The sequence below is a fragment of the Fulmarus glacialis genome, unplaced genomic scaffold (assembly GCF_000690835.1).
Source record: "Fulmarus glacialis isolate BGI_N327 unplaced genomic scaffold, ASM69083v1 scaffold37470, whole genome shotgun sequence".
NCBI classification, from domain to species: Eukaryota; Metazoa; Chordata; class Aves; order Procellariiformes; family Procellariidae; genus Fulmarus; species Fulmarus glacialis.
The window spans coordinates 1,695-21,112 of NW_009186603.1; the positions used below are offsets into that span (position 1 = coordinate 1,695).

The 19,418-nt window shown below is 35.0% G+C and overlaps 1 protein-coding gene across 1 annotated transcript in view; it reads left to right on the top strand.

The window, feature by feature from the left end:
• Window positions 1-992: 992 nt before the first annotated feature.
• The window catches only part of LOC104071589 (contactin-5-like), a gene marked incomplete at its 3' end in the record, with an annotated part of 29,442 nt that continues 11,016 nt past the window's right edge, over window positions 993-19,418 (top strand). Inside the window, exons 1-3 of the mRNA XM_009572119.1 lie at window positions 993-1,095; window positions 3,441-3,543; window positions 18,628-18,809. Coding sequence (XP_009570414.1) covers window positions 993-1,095; window positions 3,441-3,543; window positions 18,628-18,809 — 388 coding nt within the window. The remainder of the gene's footprint in view (window positions 1,096-3,440; window positions 3,544-18,627; window positions 18,810-19,418) is intronic.

Sequence of the window (19,418 nt, forward strand, 5' to 3'; positions counted from 1 at the left end):
GATAATATCGTCCCTCAGATATGTTCATAAGTACTGTGTTATTTTAAAGGCAAGAATAATTTAAACCTGTTTTAAGTTGCATTTTTTTCAGGGCTAAAAAAGGCAAATGTTTGATAGTATATGACAATTCAACACAATGATTTTCAGGAACAAAGTCTTACACAAAAGGAAAAAAAAAGCTTCTTTAAATTCATTGAATCACAAAACCTTTCAGCGAGTCTGCACAGTCAACAGATGCCAGAGATTTAAAAGGAACACCTCAGGAGTATAAGGCTGCACCATAAAACCTGAATGAACTATTTTCAGTAGCGTTCACTACAAGGGAACTTAGGGAGGATCTTCTATTAAGACTGAACTTCTCTTATTTGAAGTTTCAGTAGAAGAAATTTTAGAAGAAATATTGACATTACAATTACTAACAAATCCCCAAGGCCAAACTCATATATGGAAGGAAGTGGTATATACCATTTTCCTTCACCGGGCCTCAGGCCTAGAAGGAGTGTAAGTAGAAAAGGTGCTTTTTTTTAAAAAGGGACTCCTAGGAACATCTGAAGAACTACAGACCAGTAAGTCTGACTTCTGTGTCAAGTGTTTTGATAGAAAATGCATAGAAAAGTACAATTAGTAGGATTGTATTTATCACTTTACCATACAGTCATATATCATGAACACAGCTTTTAAAGAGGGAATTCAAGCTTCAATCTGCGTACAACTTTCCTGAAGAGTATGAGTAGGAATGGTCAAGGTAACACTGTGTACTTTCATTTCAAACAGCTCTTGACAGGGTCACTCGTCAAAGGCTGTCAAAGAAATTAAATTCTGAGAGGGATTGAAGGACAGCCCCATTTTGTTTAATAACAGATAAAAAAAAATCCACCTGTTGTAGGAGTATCTCATCAGTTTGGAGAACTGGGAGATTGCCAGTGAAGCCACAGAATACTTTTCTGGGACTTCACAATTCAACATATAAACCATCTAGAAAGGAAATGAACATGGAGGTAGAAAAGCTTGTTGATAAAAAATTATTAAGGATAGTTAAAATTAAACCTAACTGTGAAGACCTGCGAAAGGATATTGTGATAATAGAGTGGATAGGTAATAAATAATGTCACCCAGTACAAATTTATATAATACCTAAACTGAAAAATATAACACCTTTACTAGATACTATCAGGAAAGAGATTAGGATGCCATTGTGGATGAACATCAGCTTAAGTGCAAAAAGGCAAATGGAACTGAATTGTGAGGAAAGCAATAAGGAACAAACAAAGCCAAAAAAAAAAGCCCAAGACAAAAAACCTGTGATAGAAAGATCTACAGATTCAATATTGCTGTGCGGTTCTCATCTTCCCACCTCAAAATGGTAGAATGGAATTTGAAATGGTGCAACATGGGCACTACGAATGATCACAAGTTTATTAAAGATTGACTGTAAGGAAGGATTAATAGTCTGGGATTTTTCAGTCTGTAAAAGACATAGCTAAAAGGGGATATGACAGATATCTTATAAAATCATAAATGACTCAACTGAGATGAATCAGATGAAGTGGTATTCATAATCACAAAAAGAAGCCAGAAAACAGTAAAAGAAGTCACAAGGAATGTAATTAAATTATGAAATTTATTGACATAGTACAAGCCAGTGGGAATATATTTTTTTATGACAGATTAGACTAGGAATGATTTCAGTCTAGGATGGGGAAAATTTTAATTGATTACAATTTGGTTGATGCCCTGACTTTATTTTAATACCCAGGACAAAGGTTAATTTCCTTTTTTCTACAAAAAAATACCTTTTAAGCTTTAATGACAGAACTGGTTAAGAATTTGCCTTTTCATACAAGGCGCAGTTTTTCTCCACAAGTTCATAAAGCAATGTCAAAACATTGATTTAGTCATGTTTTTGAGGAAAAATAGGTCACAATTGCTAGTACATTTAATACTTGCATGATTATGTTTTTAAAAAAGAAATCTACTGCTACTTATAAAGCCACATTATTTATGGAATTACATTGTTTGAATTAAAAGCATTTTATGCTTTCTACTTCTGTTATTTGATTCACATATCAGACACATTTACATTTTCTAACCAAACTTAACCCCCCAAAAACATGTTTAAATGCATATATGTTTAGACTTCCTCTCAGAACCAAGCTGCAGGAGCCTGTGGGACAACAGGAGGGAGAGAGTGCAGCCCCACTGGAAACTCCTGAGTCCCATGAGGAACATTTGAAGGGCTAGAAGCATATGTTTTACCATTTCAGCCTTATATATTTTTTTTGCTCTGATAGGTTGTGGGTTGCTTTTCTGTCTATCTCTGCCAGCTGGTCTTCTCTCAGCTGCAATCTCATATTCCCCTACTTCCATGTTCCTACTTATGCTGCTTTCTTTTCTCTTTCTTGCATAAGATACCTCTTTTCTCTCCTTTCTTTTCCTCTGTTGTTCTTATTTACTTGCTTTAAAATTCTTTGGAAACTCTTGATTGATTTTTATAGATTTAGACTAGACTTGTCTTGTTGCTACTGTGTCCACAAGTCAGATTTTATTCAGTTTTCCTCATCTAAAAATCTGAACAATTCTTACTTTGTTTAATATAGCTTTTAGTTCCTGAGTATTGCTTACCCCAGTAACCCATCTTCTGTCTAACCGAATGCAGCTGTTAGAGTCATATTCTTCTCCTGCCATTCTGATTATGACATTTCCTCTAAGTCACATCAAATACAAACCTCTCACCTCGCCTTATAAAACCTGTCTCCCTTCCCTGCTCATTTCTCATTTCCTAAACTCTTGTGATTTTCCAAAGCTGTCAGTCACTCCACAGCAAATTCCAGATAACTCTGTTGATTTCAGTGTTTATATTTTTCACATTCCTGAATGTTTTTCTAGTTGTATCTTACAGTACTAAGAGTGTTGTCCTGATAAAATTGATCATCTCCTAAATTAAAAGGATCACTGAAAATTAAATAACTGAACTTTGTATGTGTCTGCATATCTCTGTTTGTATCTGCATGCGCAAATGCTCTTACATCATTTGAGTTATTCTTGCTGAGCTTAGAAGGTCCTCAGTCGAAGACGGCATGATATGTTGATTTATTTGTCATAATTGTCACTGCATTGGTAAACAAGGCTTTGGTCTATGAAAATTCTCACCCTTCTAAAATTGATTGCCTGCTTTAGTCTTTCAAAATGTAAATATTAACCCTTGTTTGAGAAAATACATCCTTTTTCTTAAGCTCACCGTTGTGCTGCTGGTAACCCTGAAGAGCATTTTAGAATATGTACTGGACCTGAGCAGAGAATATCAGATCAAACGAGGCTATCTCCATCAATTACTAGCTTTACTGCTGGTCAGGTTGAAAAAGCAAGCCACAGGGTTTTTCTGTGATAATCTCAAAAAAACCTGATGATAATTCATATTTTAAACATTCCTTATTTTCCAGGTGTGATGGGGGAATATGAACCAAAAATTGAAGTCCATTTTCCTTACACAGTTACAGCTGCAAGGGGAACCACTGTTAAGATGGAGTGTTTTGCACTTGGCAAGTAAGTACAGATTCTTCCATAATTAGACATCATTGTTTATTAAGATGTGACATGCCTAATTTGTGGTTTCATTATTTTGCTGGATTTGATTTTCACAGACAGTCCTTACTGCACACTCAAAGTAACCAATTGACTAAGTAGCCAATTACGAATTCCCTGCCCACCCATTTCTGTGGACAGTAATTCATTCAAGTTAAAAGACTCTCTGTCAAATGAAAAGTAATGTTCTTGTAAACAAAAAAAAGAAAAGTTTTTTATTGAAAATTTTACCAGACTCACCTATTTATTTACTGTGATACTATAAATCAGTAAATTAGGCTTTGTTCTGCCAAAATATCACAGTTGGAGAATAAACAAGATTAGTAGCTTTTTTTTTCCCCAAATGCATAATTTATATATGAAGCTAAGAGCACAATGTTTTAAACATGTCCTAATGCACTTTGTGTCAGTGCCAATTCTCTAGTTTCTACCTGACCTAATAGCACTACTAGAGAACAGGTGTTTAGTATTCATGTCAAGGGGGTTTTTATATCTTTATTGAAAAAAAAAGGTTTTAGAAATACTTCTTTGCTATTTCATACAAATTAAATAAGAAGTGAAATTACTTCTATACCCTATTCAGATTACAGAATGTAGGATGAAATTGATAACATTTCAATTTTGTTGTGGCAGTTACTATTATTATTGTTGACCCCCCGAAGTCATGCTGCTCAATATCATATATCCTGCTTGGTTTTCTAGTTCATAGCTTATCTCGGCACATACAGGTTCCTTACAGCCTGGCTTTGATTAAGAAATAGTGGAAGAATATTTCTTTGTAACTTCTGCGGAGGGACTTCACAAATCAATTAGTCTGAGGAGTACCGTATCTTCTACACCAATTCTTCTTACTTATTTACTTGAGTAGGAACAAAACATAAGAGGAAAGGAGTTTTAAGACAGTAGTCTACTTTCCTGAGGATCACCACTCCAGCTTGCTTGGCAGGTCTGGTTTTCCAGAGCAACTTTTCAAAGCCTGTCTCTAATACCTGAGAGGACTTTTATATGTTTTTATAGTCATTTTGACCTTCATGTGTCACTGGTCACCGGATTTTTTTGTTCAGCTTTTTCTCTTAACAGTTCCTATTTACTGGCTGGATGAGACATGTCTTAAACTTGCTTCCCTTCTTGCCTGTTTTTCCTGTTTGACCAACATCCAGATACTCTCAGTGAGCAGGTCAGCAGCAAGTATTCACAAATAATTACAGAGAAATTCTGACAAAGTATTTTAATTGTATCTATTTAGTCCCAGTGAAGTTGAAAGAGAGACAGGACATAGCCAAACCAGTCCAAACAAAATGTGGGAGACCATAGCCCACATACAGGGAGCCATTATACAGTGACAATGGCTTTTGCAAATTCATTCCCAACATAAATGTAAGCAGTAGTTTAGAAAGCAAATGTGAGGGAAGAACTTCTGTAGGGTAAAACACAAGTCTTATGTTTTATATAATAAGGATAAGGAAAGAGGTACATGAGAGAGGACAGAAAAGCAATAAATGGAGAGATTCTCTGAAATGCTGAAATATAGGAAGAAAAGAGCTGTTCTGAAGAGGCTGGTGGCTACAGGCTCTCTCCTGTCAGCAACACTAACCAATTTTCTGCCAGGTCAATAGTTGGCAACAAGGCCCTTTTAGACTCTTGGCTATGGCTGAAGCAGTAACCAACATACTAGCTTCTGCTTTCTTCATTTTGCTGGAATTAAATTGCACTTGCTGACAGATTACAAGTTAATTGTCACTTTCTGGCGAAGAGGAGGTACGCAACATGTTGTCCTTTGCAACCATCACTGACAGGCAAGAAATGCAGCTACTGATACCTTCCATCATCAGCACCCTGAGATTTAGTAAACTCTCGCAAAAAGAGTCAGTCACTATTCAAACAGCCACATAAGGAAGGTGAAGGTTTACAGGAAAGGCTTCAGTTAGCTTATTTCCACATTCATATTTGGCGTTAACCTTTAATAAACAAAAAACCAAAAACACCTGAACCATCAAGGAATTTAAGGTTATCTAATAAGTTGACCCCATTTGCTGCTGTTGTAATAGGCAGCTATTTTTACCATGCACATTCCTTATCTTCTTTTCGCAGCCATTAATGCACAATCAAATCAGTTGAGTTGAAATTGCTTTTAACCTGATATGGTAATAATTACATGAATGACATTTCAGGCCTCATTTGAAACCTGGAGGCTGAGATGGGAGGTAGAAATGCATCAGATTTCCTATTCATTTTCATCATTTTCACTTTTTGTCCCCATCTCTTATTCCCGATAGCTTGTAAGGCTCTTTTCTTATTACACTGCCATGGATCCCCATTACCAAACTGAATCAGCAACTAATTTGTTCCTTCTTTATTTAGCATTTTGAGATTTGGTGTTTTGAATTCTTATTGTAAATAACACAGAAGTTATTACAGTCTCAAAACCAACGTGCTGCTGTTTTTTCTCATGCTTTAATTTAGCTGTCTGAAACACTCGCTCTTCTCTCTCCACTGTAATTGTGAGAATGACAGATGTTCCAGCGAGAATTCCTGAAGTAGGCATTTGGCAAATATTCCAGAAAGAGACTAGTCTTTAGTTACAGATTAATGATTTATTAATAGTGTTTATTTAGAACTGCCAGTCACAATGGCTGTAGGAATTAAATAAATTGGAGCTGTGCAGCTTTTGTCTCCAAACAAAAATCAAATGTCTTCATTGCTTGACGGACAGAAATTCTCTGAGAAGGGTTTTATTCTGACCCAAGCAATATGTAGCTGGTCCAGTTACAAGTGAAAATATTACTGATGCCACTTATAAATAGACTTTGTTGTTGCTAAAGAATTCAAAGTAACACAGGAGTGAAATACCTCAAAATGATGTTATTTGTATTAGATAATGCTGCTCATAATGAGCATCAGTCATTGGCTAAAAATCACTGCATGTATCCATGATTTACTGCTGAGGTATAACAGAAGACATGGCAGACAGAGGAGTCAAATAAAATGTACTGGTTTATATGTTAGTGTGCATTTACAGCTAGTAATGTTTTGTGATTTGTGTTGGATATTTATGCTGGCCCGCTTTTGTTGAAAGGTTGTGTTTATCGCCATATTCACTTTCACATCCACACAACAACCTGTGTTTTGATTACATCTATGTTTCATATACAGCTGTATCTATAGCATACAGATATGTTTTCTGCCACCCATTTAATTATGTCATTTTTATTAGGAACACTTGAATTTTTGTTTGTTTCCTAACAAGACAGAGGATTTTTCTTTTTTAAACGAATCATTAAAAAAACCACTGGCAATAACAAAGTATTAACATCTTCTATTTTTTTAACTTTTCATAAGAACAGAACTATATCTTTTTTATTTACATAATTTCTAAATCCTGATTAAGATTTACATTAAGCATTGTTAAAATAATAAAATAATAATTAAAAAAAGAAAAAAATCTCCTTTAAAAATTACTGAATGGAAGAATTCAAAACATCTACATTAAAAAAATAAATCTAATCATCAGTATTTTAATATTTGCTTTTGAGTAACACAATTTTTACTGCTTGTATCTTCTGTTATTTAAAAAGACAAGCTAATTTTTTCTAAAACAAATATATGAGCTTATTGGTAACGAGGTGGTTGTTTGTAGTCCAGATAATCCTGGTTTTCTAACAAGATTTCAATGTCAATCCATCATTTCAATGTCAGAACTTTAGTTTATTATGTAAATCAGGAAGACGGATCATGACCTTGTTCTTTGGGTAAGTTCTGGTGAAGAAGTCATGATTTTCCCAGCTGACACTCTTGCACAGATCACAGCATTCCTGGCTTTTCCTGCTCCAGAAATGCAATTTCTCGGGCATTGCCTTCTGCCACAGCAGGTTGCCATTTGCATTTTCTCTCAAATATTACTGACTTTGCTTCCAAGAACATCTGGAGGCAACTGGTTAATTCTTTCATTTCTTTTTTCATGTACTTTTTAAAAAGGAAGAATTCTGATGTCTTCATTTAGCTCCCTATTAAAAAGATATGAAAGTAATGGTGCTGATAGGTAAAAGGACTTTTAAGTTCTGTCCCCACCATGTGACACATTCATATTCACTTTCAGTGACTGCCACTGGAGCGTTCTTTAACACTTCCTGAATTTGGAGTATAATTATCTCACAAGCTATTTTAATACTATTATTTTAATATGGGACATAAAAGCAGGCGTAGATGGAAATATATGGGTTTTCATATATATGGTTACATTTCAAAATGGTTTTCATAATTCGAACAATGATATAGGACTGATTTGTCCAAGCTTGCGTGAAAGGCTGTAAGTTACAACCCTCCTCAATGAGCACAGACCCTTGCCCTCAGAGGAAAGCAAGAAAAAGGAAGTGTCAGAAATATATTGCTCTTTTTTTTTCTTTTTTTTTCTTTTTTTTTTCTTTTTTCTTCTTTTTTTTTCTTTTTTTTTTCTTTTTTTTTTTTTTTCTGGCATATAACTCTAGGTTGACTTTTTTTTTCCCTTTCAAATTACTCTTCTACACCCACTCTTTCACACAGATTTTTTAATGTCAAATTGTGTATAATGCACACACTCTACCTGACCCTCACATTTCAGCCTTTTCCTCACTGCATTTTTGGTCATGCATCACGCCATAGAGCAGCTTCTATTTTATTCTCCATATAAACCTCATACTTCATTGGTTTTCTGGCTCCAGCCAGAAAAAAAAGAATACAGTTTGTATTATGATAGCGCCAACAGCCAATTTTGAGTGAGTAATCATATTTTATTTCTCATTAGAACAAACTAGAGGATGTGGGCTATTGCTGTACTTGTAGGTTACCAAAGTTTTCAATCTTTGCTTTTAAAATAAGATCCCTGGGCTATGCAAACTGCCAAAAAGATTGTTTTGCTAAAAAAATTAAGTTTTATGCATCCTTTTTTTCACTATGGTTATTTTTAAACCACATAGATCAACACATAGAGATTTTAATCAAAAGAATCAATAGCGAACAGTGCTGACAGACAATTTTTCTTACAACACATATGCTTGTTTTTCTGTATTTTTGAGAGACTTTTTGATGCTTGTGCTATTTCTGTACTATAGTAACATCTACACAGTATATCAATATTCTTTCTAAATGCTAGCTTACTTCACCTTAGTAATGTCAAGACTATGTTTTTATTGTGAAATATTCTTAGTTAAAGATAAGAATAAAATAGAGATATTGACTTTCTTTCATTACTGAATTATGATGAGGCTGTTATGATAGAAGCATTGTTCATGTTGTTATATTTGATGTTGCTTTAATAATTCTATTGTAAACTTTGTTTTGAAGAGATTTATAGCTCAGTCATAAACATTCATCCCATCTCTAATATGGCTTGCAAGAACTCAGCTGATAGTCCATTTTTAAATCTTGCTTTCTACATGAAATAAAATCAAATAAAAATAAGGTGAAGTTACATATATTTAAGTCACACAAGTGAATGAAATTTAGTGACTTGTAATCTAGGAAACATTCTAAAATATTCTATTGAAACAATGAACTCTGAATCAATTCTGATTAATAAATATCTCAAAGTTTTAAATCCATGGAATATAGGATTTTATTTTATCTCCTTGATATGATTTTCTTTTAACAGACATTTCTAATTGTTCTTCAAGCTTTTATTAAAAATGCTATTATTTATTTTATGTCACTATCAATATTTTCATTGCAGACTATGTACATGTAGAGAGAGCTTACTAAAGATTTTTCAGTATGCAGAAATAAAAGCAAAAAGTGTTTGTATAAGTGAATATGATATCTAAGCAAAGGTCAGGGTGGTGATACAAAAAATCTTTATGATCCGGTGAAGGGCATTTGACACTAACTGTGGAGAATTGCATGAAGTATCTGAAGAAGTTATTGTTGTTGGTGTTGCTCATTAAGACAATGACATAGGGTAATGGCTATAAAGAAGACTTCTAGATATTGCAAATCTTTTTGCAGGTGTAATAGACTTTGCAAAGGCTGTTTCTGTGAGGTCTGGTCAGTGTTTGGCAAACAAAGTAATGAGGAAGAGAGTAATTTCAGAAAAGAAAGGTTAAAGGCACCCAAGAAGTGCATCTTTGGTCAAAGGTTTTATAGTACCTGGTTCCTTTCTTTTCTTTCTCTGAACTTTAGCTATACGTGATTTTTGCCAGGAACACAAAATTCACAAACAATAATCCTGTAATGAGTCACAGATCCCGGTTGCACACTTCTCTGACTAACACATGCAGTTTTCCATCTGGTCCCTCAGCATAGGTGAATAGAAGCTTCCAACATTGCACTATATTGTTTCTTAACTGCAAAGGACAAAACTTGACCCTCTCTGCTCTTCAGATTTGTAAAATATGGCTTTTCCTTTCAGTCCACCAGTTAAAACTATGCCCCAGGTCTTCCATATCTTTATCTCTGACTTCTATCCTTTTGTTGGCTGATCTTGGCAAATCCAATATTACTTATTTTATACTGGGCCAGAATGTTTCAGAACGGGTATTCGTGTGTTGGCTGTAGACAGCAAAATTCTTCCTGGCTTCAGACCTGGCAGGAGGCACCTCCTGGTATAAACTGTCAAGAGAAGCAGACAAGACCTTCCCATAACCTGACCCCTTCCCACTAATACAGTGTCAAAAAAGGTCTCATGAGGATTTCTATTCTGAGATCAAATTCTTTTCTAACATAAATCTTCTTAATACAAATCCATGAATCTGCCTCTCACTCCAGTCCTGGTATTATGCTAAAGAGTAGCAAACCTAATGCACTGATCACAGTTTAAAACAAACTTAAAGTTAACCTCTTTTAATTGCACTACACTGCATCCCAGGGGCATTGAGATGAGTGAGGGGTCAAGGTGGCAAGCAGCAGCTGAGTATTATTGGGTATAAACATTGGAATATAACATGAGTATAAAATGATACTAACATCTGTGATATAAAACAGGCTCCACTGTTTTTAGGGCCAAGTATGACAGTTCTGTTGGCCATATCTTTGGGATATGTCAGCAGATCTTCGCAGTGTGGTGACAGTCAAGGGGCATAGCTTATGGAATGGCCATTCAGCCCCAGCAGCTGCTCCTTTCTAGGTATAGTCTTTCGGAAATGATTAAGCCTCCTTGTACTTTTCCATGAACACAAAACAGTTCTTGCCTCTTCCCACAATAATGGTGACACACAGAAACACCTTTGATATTACAGATAACCTGATTCTATACCAAGGACATTCAGAGCACATTAACAGCCCTCATTTCCACTGAATCCTGTGACAGTAGCATATACATTGTTATCCCTTACATGGGAACTGCTGGACAAAACAAAGTATGAAAGGACATGATGAATCACTGCATTGATAAATGAAGGTTGGAGGTTTGAGGAATTCTAACCAGATTTAATATACAATTTGCAGTCAAAGAGGAAGCTAATTTTAACTTGTCTTTTAAATGCATTATGGTACTCACAATTTAATGACATGCCAAGATCCCTGGCTTGCATTAAATGGAGCAAATCATTCGAGATGCTATACATCCAACTCCTTGCTGGAACTAGGGATTCAAATATTCAGTGTTTTTCCTACATATAGGAGAATTACTAGGGGAACAAGGAGTGCTAGCACCTTAGAATCGTCGAGTATTAAGCAAGTGTAGAAGTCCACAGGTAGTAATTTACCTTCACCCTCAAAAACAATTCTTATCATGATATTCTATTTTTCATCTACAGGTCACAGAGACATAAAATGGATGTTTTCTTTTTTTAAAACAGGGAAACCATGGCATAGGGTATTAAAATAGAATGATTTGCCCAAAATCAAACTGCAGGATAGAGACAAAAACTGGTATAGAAATATATGTTTCTAAGTCCCATAGGACAAAAAGTCATGTTCTTCCATGCACCTTCACACCACTTCTCACTTTAGGAAAAAGATTTTGTTAGTTCTATCAGATGCCAAACCTGGAATCTGTGGACTGTTAAAGTTTACTGATAACAAAACAATACCAAGAGGGAACTGACCGCTCTCAGTAGAACAGCATTTGTCAGTGTTATAAGTAGGGATGTCCTTTCCCCTGGAGATAAACTTGTGATGAGGGGAAGGAACTTTTTTAAACATGAACATGGCATCTTCAAGCTGAGTTTATTTATATAAGACAGGAATAGATCCAGGATTTTTTCCTTTGATAGCACATATTATTTATGTCAAATAAATCTTTCTAAGACTTTCATCAATCTAAAGTTCATTTTTAGCTCATACTGAGTAAGAATCTATGTCATAAGGTGTTAGACCAGGATTGGATTTTGTTCCTATTTTTCAGGCTGGATTGATTTCTGCCTTCCTGTAAGTGGACTTGTTCTTGCATAGACTTTATAATGCTGTTACAAATATTGCGATCATTCATAGTAATATAATAAAGATTCTTTGGTAAATCTCAAGTAGCACTCCCAGGGCTCATTCTGCCTCACTCTGGCTAATTGCTTCATACTTACATCTAAAAATTTACAGTTAATTGCTTTTACCATATGGCATATGGAAAGTGGGAAAAAACCCACCAAACTGCAAGTCCCCATTAGTAGAACGTCATTCTTGAAGAAGCAATATTACCAATCCTTTCCCTTTCTCTCTCACTGCCATCAAAGAAAACTTGTAAATGCTACTAAAAACTTTGTTCAGTAATTTACACAGCTTTGCGATAGGTTTAAAGATGGAGGAGCATTTTTTTGCATTCCAAACTTACTATCCAGAAGCACATATGTAGGCTTGCTTTCTGTTGAGAAGATCAGAAGGAAACAAATTCTGGCAATTGTCAATAGTAGGTCCCCAGACTTACCATTGTTGTATTTCTCTTCAGGATTTCCCACAAAGAAATAAATGCATATAATACTGTGGTACAAGAGCCTTAAATCCAGCACTTCCAGAAATAGTCACGCTTACTGTCTTCAAACTCTATAGCTGATCAGCAGGTTCAAAACCATCTTGTGCACCCCAGACAGACCGTATTTACATGTGGTGTTCATTTACACATGATTGGCAGTAGACCTGTTGTTTCTGGAAGTCCTGGGCTCATTGTAACTAGTCCTCTGGAACTGATCTGTACACACACGCTGGCCATATCTGTACAGCAGTTAGGAAATCCTAGATTAATGTGCCAGCTACTGAAATTCTGGCTGGACAAAGTTTGGAACAGAGAAAAATCACATAAGAGAAAGACCAGTTATAAAATAGCTTTACACAGGGTAAGTAAACACAGTGCTATTGTAGTACTGTGGCTCTGAGAATCCGTATGAACACCTGCCAAAAACATGTCACCTTTTCAGGCAAATTTTCTGCTTCAAAGCATTTGTCTCCTCTAACTTAAATTTGTGGATTCTTTGTGTATTATCCCCCATACTAACACAGCAGATGTCATGTAGGTCTTTTGCTTTTCAAGTTGCTCCAAATTCTCTTCTTAACAGCCTTGATCAAGTCACAGGCTGGTGACAACTTATCTGTGGTTATGTCTTTAATACTTTTTAGAAGAATGTCCACTTATTTCAGAGTGCCCCCAGCCAGCAAGCTGAGGTAGGGTACAGACTCTAGAAAGAACGGGTCACTGGATGGCTGAGGGAAAAACAGAGCTTACTTCTGTCCTTATTTAACAGTTGTAGTAGCTCAACACCTCCTCCATGCCACAATATAGCATCTGCTATACTATGATGACAAAAATATAATATGGAATTTTACAATGTGTCCAACACTGAATTCACAGGAGGAGATGTTCAGCTCTTTTCTATTAACTTTTTCATCATCTAGCTGTGCTGTTGTGATTTCATTAAAAGTACCATTATCTAACTTTTAAATGGAGAAACAAAAAGTTGCAGAATAGCTTTTCCCCTTTACGCACTACTTGTGAAACCAATACCTCGCCTATTGTGGATATTCTGTTGTCTTGTTTGATTACACCTTAATCAGATGACTCTTGAGTTCATGATTAACTCGAACTTAAGAATTTGGAAAAATCTTTGAAATCACCAGAATTGTCAGTTACGTTATCTAACTTCAGCTATTGAACAGTTAAGGATCAAGGTTGAGCTCACAGTTTAGGCTCTGATCAATGAGTAGAGAAAAGCCTCTGGAGTATAATCCACTATGAATAATGAATCATTATAGATAGTGAATCGTTATCCATAGCACTATTTCAGATGTTAGAGATGCTCTAAAATGTTAGGACTTAAAGTGTGAAGAAAATGACATGGAGCTGGACATGCAGCCAAGCAAAGACATGCTGTCCTTGCTCTGTGCCATAAAGAACAAGCTAGCGGTTGTGCGAAAGTACATCCACATCAGTATACAACCCTGATACAACACCTTTTTAGTACAGTCATGGATGTGTGTTGACGTGACTTGCAGACTGGACTTGTTCCTGCACACAGGCTTCAAACTCATCATCATTCCCTTCTATTATATTTCTATTCTTAAATCACCAGTACTCACAGCTGTTATATTTCATGAGTACTAAATAACTTTTAATAACCAAATGAAAGGAAACTTATTATCTTTTCTCCTAAATCTCTGCATCTGACCAGAACAGATTTGTGTGGGACATTCTAAAGGTAGAATCGTGTGAATGGTTGATGAGCATTTCTGCAAAGTATCTGATGGAGAGAATTTCATGATACTCCTCAACGTTTTAATCCTACATAATTATCCTGTAATATTTAAAAGATATTTAACATAGTTGCAAGGCTGAAGGGCGTAAGGAGAAAGGTTTTTTCTAGTCTCAAACGCACAGGAATGCTGAGGTTTTCAAGACATATTATGATGTGAACCTGTGGGTTTGAAGGCACAGCTCTGAACAGTGATGCATGGTAAAGAGAACTAGTGTCGAGAGGAATTGCAATTACAGTAGAAGGTAAAATATTTCAAAGGAGCACATCAATTTGTACCAACCAAAAATAGAAAAAGTAACCTATGTACTCTTATTTAAGATATTGCTGAAAAACTAGGAGCTTAGATCCATGGAAAAGTCATTTTAAAATTCAGACATTACTCTCATTTCCACCTTACCCCTTTTCAGAAATAAACATATGCTTTATAGGTCTAATTAAATTATTTTTCAGATGAAATTGCAAAAAAAAAGATAACATTTTTTCCAATATTTTTTTCAAAACTTTTTTATTTCCAATAAAAATTGTGAAGAATTCTCAGCAAATTCAATAGCACTTGTCCCGAATAATATACTGCTGAAAATTGACTCTCATAATCTCTTCTAGATGTAAATGTAAAACTATAACTCGTATTTTCTTCAAATTCAAAATGAATAAACCCATAGTAATGTCTACCACAGTCACCAGTGACCTCTTAGAACTTTTATTTCAGCTCAGATGAATGAGAAGTTTAATGATGGTATTTCTGAAATCAAGTAGGATTTTTTTTCTCAGTGGTGCTAAGATTTACCAGTAGTATTCAACAGATTATTTCCAAAAGTAAGGAGAAATCTTATCTTTGAACTCAATTGAAACTTGAATGAAGTTACTCATAGGAGTTGAATGTGAACAGGATTATAATAAACAATGAAACTGTATTCCCATACATGTCTGCTGAGACCAAAATAAAAATGGATTATAATGATTATAAGATTTAACAATTATGCATATTACATTAAACTCATATTAATGTTAGAGATACTTCTGCTGTTGCTCTATTTTTTAAAAAGCTGTGGATCATTTGAGAACATGAACAATATGTGCATATGTTAGTTAGCTTTTATGGTGGATTTTATGAGTTTTCTAGAACAGTCACACAATTTTATTCTTTCACATCCTCACTCATATATTTCATTCTTTCTTTCATTTTCACACAAGTCACAGAGGAGAAATAGGTATAGATATATTTTTATTTCAGATGTAAAATTGATACCTCACTTGTAAGTTACGCAAGGAAAATAAGAAGATTCATTAAACAGAACTACAAGTTGTCTGTGAATAGTGATTTGCAGTTTGGGAGTACTTTCCTTTGAAATCATTAAATCTACACAGCTAAAGTAATTTTATCTCCTTGAAAAACTCCACTTACTACCTCATACTGATGAAGAAAAAAGTGAGGTTTTTAAAAATAAGTTTCCTAATGACCCAGAGAACGTTTCCTCTATATTTGCCATGTTATACACATTTACTTTCTGTAGCATACACAAAAGCAAATTTCAAAAAAATTAGTTACATGTGATTTAAAGGAAATTTTCCAAATGCATGAATTTCAGAGTAATCTCATAGCAGCTAAATGAGACAACTTTCACGGTTTATAATGTCTTCACTGTTTCTCAGAAATATACATGATGAAAAAATTCCACTTACCAATCAATCCATTCTATTCAGCAGAACCAGTTTTCTTCCACGACAATAGAGCAAAAGCATCTTTGTCACTGATTTTACTGGAAGTAGGGCTGAAGGGCAAATAAGCAATAATGGGCAACAAGCATGGCACCCTTATGGTGCCAAAGAAAGTGTACCTGCACACCTATCTCATTCATAAAACAGCAGTTGCTAAGTAGTATTGCACTGTACCAACATAAAGTATTCCTACTGTGGACATGTGTTGTCATCAATAATGATTAATGAAACATTTTCCTGGCCACAGTGGCTGTTTTGCAGCCAGCAATCATGACATAATTATATTTCATATAGAAAGAGGACAAGCATATAAGGAGTTTACACTTAAAACTGAACCCAAAACAACAAGAGAGTTACAAAATCTCCAGAAAGTCACTCAAGAAAGAGTATAAATTTGAATATCAAAGTGAAGTGTGCAATTAAAAATAAAATATGAGAGCTAACAAATGGGAAAAAAAAGAAACTAATATCATTATTTGTACTACTTCTAACATATACAAATAGTTATATCAAAGTATACCAAATTAAAATACGTAGCTAAGGATGTGAAAGGAATATCATAAGTGGTCGGGCTAAAGACTATAAGATTTATTAGTGCATCAGAGACAGAAGATCCTGTTTATTCTTCGTATTTAGAATTGAACACGTTGAAGTACTTGTGTCAGATAAGAATGGGAAGTACTTTTAATCTTCTAATTGACAAGTATGTAAAATAACTTCTAATAGGAAGCAAACTTTATCAATTAGACCCGAACAAGCCGCACAGAAGAGTCCTCAAACCAAACCTACAGAACACCAAAATTTGAAATCAGCCAGCAAGAAAGTAATTTAATATTAATAATGAGCAAGGTATCAAGCTTCTATGGTGATACAGTAGGGGAAAAAAAAGAGTTCTTATGATCCACACCCATCATATGATCCACAACCATCTATAAAAAAAAAAAGATATACATGATTGGAGCACTGAAGAAAAAGAGATCAGTCTGGTTTTTTTAGTAAGGAAAAAAAAAAGTGATCTGATTTCCATACATGTATTTCTTCTGTGGGGGATAGTGATAAAGAATAGAAAGGTATTGTAGGGACTATGCCTCAGAGATGAATCCACACACGCTCAAAATAAAGTATCTTTTGTCAGGTTAAGTAATCAGTGCAGCAAACTGATAAGGGAAACAATGATTGCCTCTTTCTCATATATTCAAACAAATAGTGGATACCATTCCATATGGGACTATATGTTAGCCAAGAAACAAACTTTGTGAAGGTAATTATGTTAATAGGCTCAGTGAAATTCAGTGATTTGTGACATTCAGGAGATAAGATTAGAGAAACCTTCTGACCTCCAACTACAAGTCTGGGAATTTTCTGAATTTCTATAAAGTACTAGAATTTGGAGCATCTTGTCTGGAAGTTTGAGTACAACTGCAGTAACTCACAGCCTGATTTTAACTGGCTGAAGAATAGCTAGAGCTTTACTCATGGTTGGTTGCCATGTCTGTATTTGTTGTGTCTCAAATTGGACACCCTGAAATACTGAGGGAAAGGTGTTCTTTTAATAAAACTTCATATAGTTACAGAATTGGAAGTTAGCAAATGATGGCAGAAGTTAATAGAAGCTTTGAATTTGAATCTGTGCTATGAAGTACTTTTCCCCATCTAAACTAGCACAAGATCCAACTGTGTTTATATCCAAGTTCAGACTTGAAAGCAATTCAAATCAATACAAAATATTTTTTGAAAAAGTATCAGCATGTAACTGTTACATTTTCTTTTATGATGTCCTCCAAGATTCTTTTCGAATACCTGAAGCAGTTTAGTTTTCAGCTCACAATCAAACATTTTATAACTACAGTTCTTTTTTTCTTTTTTCTTTTCTTCCCCCCTAAGCATCAACTGCCATATTTAGACAAATGTATGTCTGTACCAAAAAGCCCAGTGGGTGCACAACGACTGATGTGTGTTTGGGCTAAAAAGAAAATTGAATGAGTCCAAACACTATCTAATCTATTTCTTTCCTCACTATGAATGTAAATGACACAGTTTCCACACAGGCCTGTGTGGAATAGCAAGCTACAGTGAAAAGCCCTTCCACTCCTGTGAGCAGGCATATAATGCTGTGAGTCAGAAGCGGTAGTGCCATTAATAAATATTTCTTGCACAACCAGTTTTGTAACTTAAAGAATATTGCAACAGAAAAGGTCTCCAAAACTTTGGTCAACTTAATTTATTCAAGATACAGTGGTACTGAAATCCCCTTCCTAGATGGACATATCACTTACTGATCTCCTGAACGGCAGTTTCATTGCAGGAAAAATGGGATGTGTTGGAATTTGCTAAATTCATCCAGGTTTTGAAGTCATGATTTTCTTTTACCTATTGAGTGAAAGTGTTCAGGAGTAAAGCATAGAGTGCTAAAGAAGCTCTAGAGAGAGTATTTCAAGTGATTTACTTGATCTCAATAAAAACTTGGCCTCCCTTGTGGGTGAAAGAGACACATTCCATGTAACAAACCGTTTATTAAGGATTCCCTACAGAAAGTGAGGTATATCAAGCATTATATGAACCTTAATTGTGGTTATATTTTATTGCTACTTAGATTATTAAGTGTTTAAACTACCAGATAACAGAATCTATATTCTCAATAGTGGAAGAGTGCTAACAGTAATTTTATTAAATATTTCAGCCCTGTTCCAACAATCTCTTGGAGGAAAGTTAATGGTCATAATCCAAGTAAAGCCCGCCTGAGAAAATCCCAAGCTGTGCTTGAAATACCTAATGTGCAGCTGGAGGATGCAGGGATGTATGAATGTAAGGCTGAAAACTCTCGTGGAAGAAACGTCTTCAGAGGACAACTACAAGTGTACAGTAAGTGTAATTGCACACAGTATTATCCAGCAATGCTTTGTCCGCACTTAAGGCTTTAACCACATATGAAGGATGCTAAGGTCCAGTAGAAATGAAATATCTTTCTCCTGAAATACAATTAGTATTGAATTAAGCTGTATATTTTTATTCCTTAGTAATGCATTAAAGTCTGAAATAGAAATAAAGTTGACTCCCTCAACGAACTGGCTTAAATACAATTTCATATTTGATGTTTATGGGGGTTTGGGGGTTTTTTAAAAGGGTATCGCTATAATTTTAAGTCTTTTTTTTTTCTCCTGATATGATATATAACAATATGATATATGACATGCAACGCAAGCATGATGTATCTGTCAGAAAACAATATTAGAAATATTTTAGGATTTTTATCACAGTTTTATTAATGTTTCACCCTTGCCGTGCTTGGGTGCTGAGTTTCGTCAAATTCATTGTACAGGAATCAGAGCTGGAGAAGTGCTTCTGTTTTTGTAAAAAAATCTCAATCTAGGTATGCACAATTTCTGAAGGTTCTGATTTTCAGAAAGTGCTGAACATTTTCTCTCAAGGATTGGTCTTTCTAAAAGCTTTTTGATTGAGCATAAAAAAAAT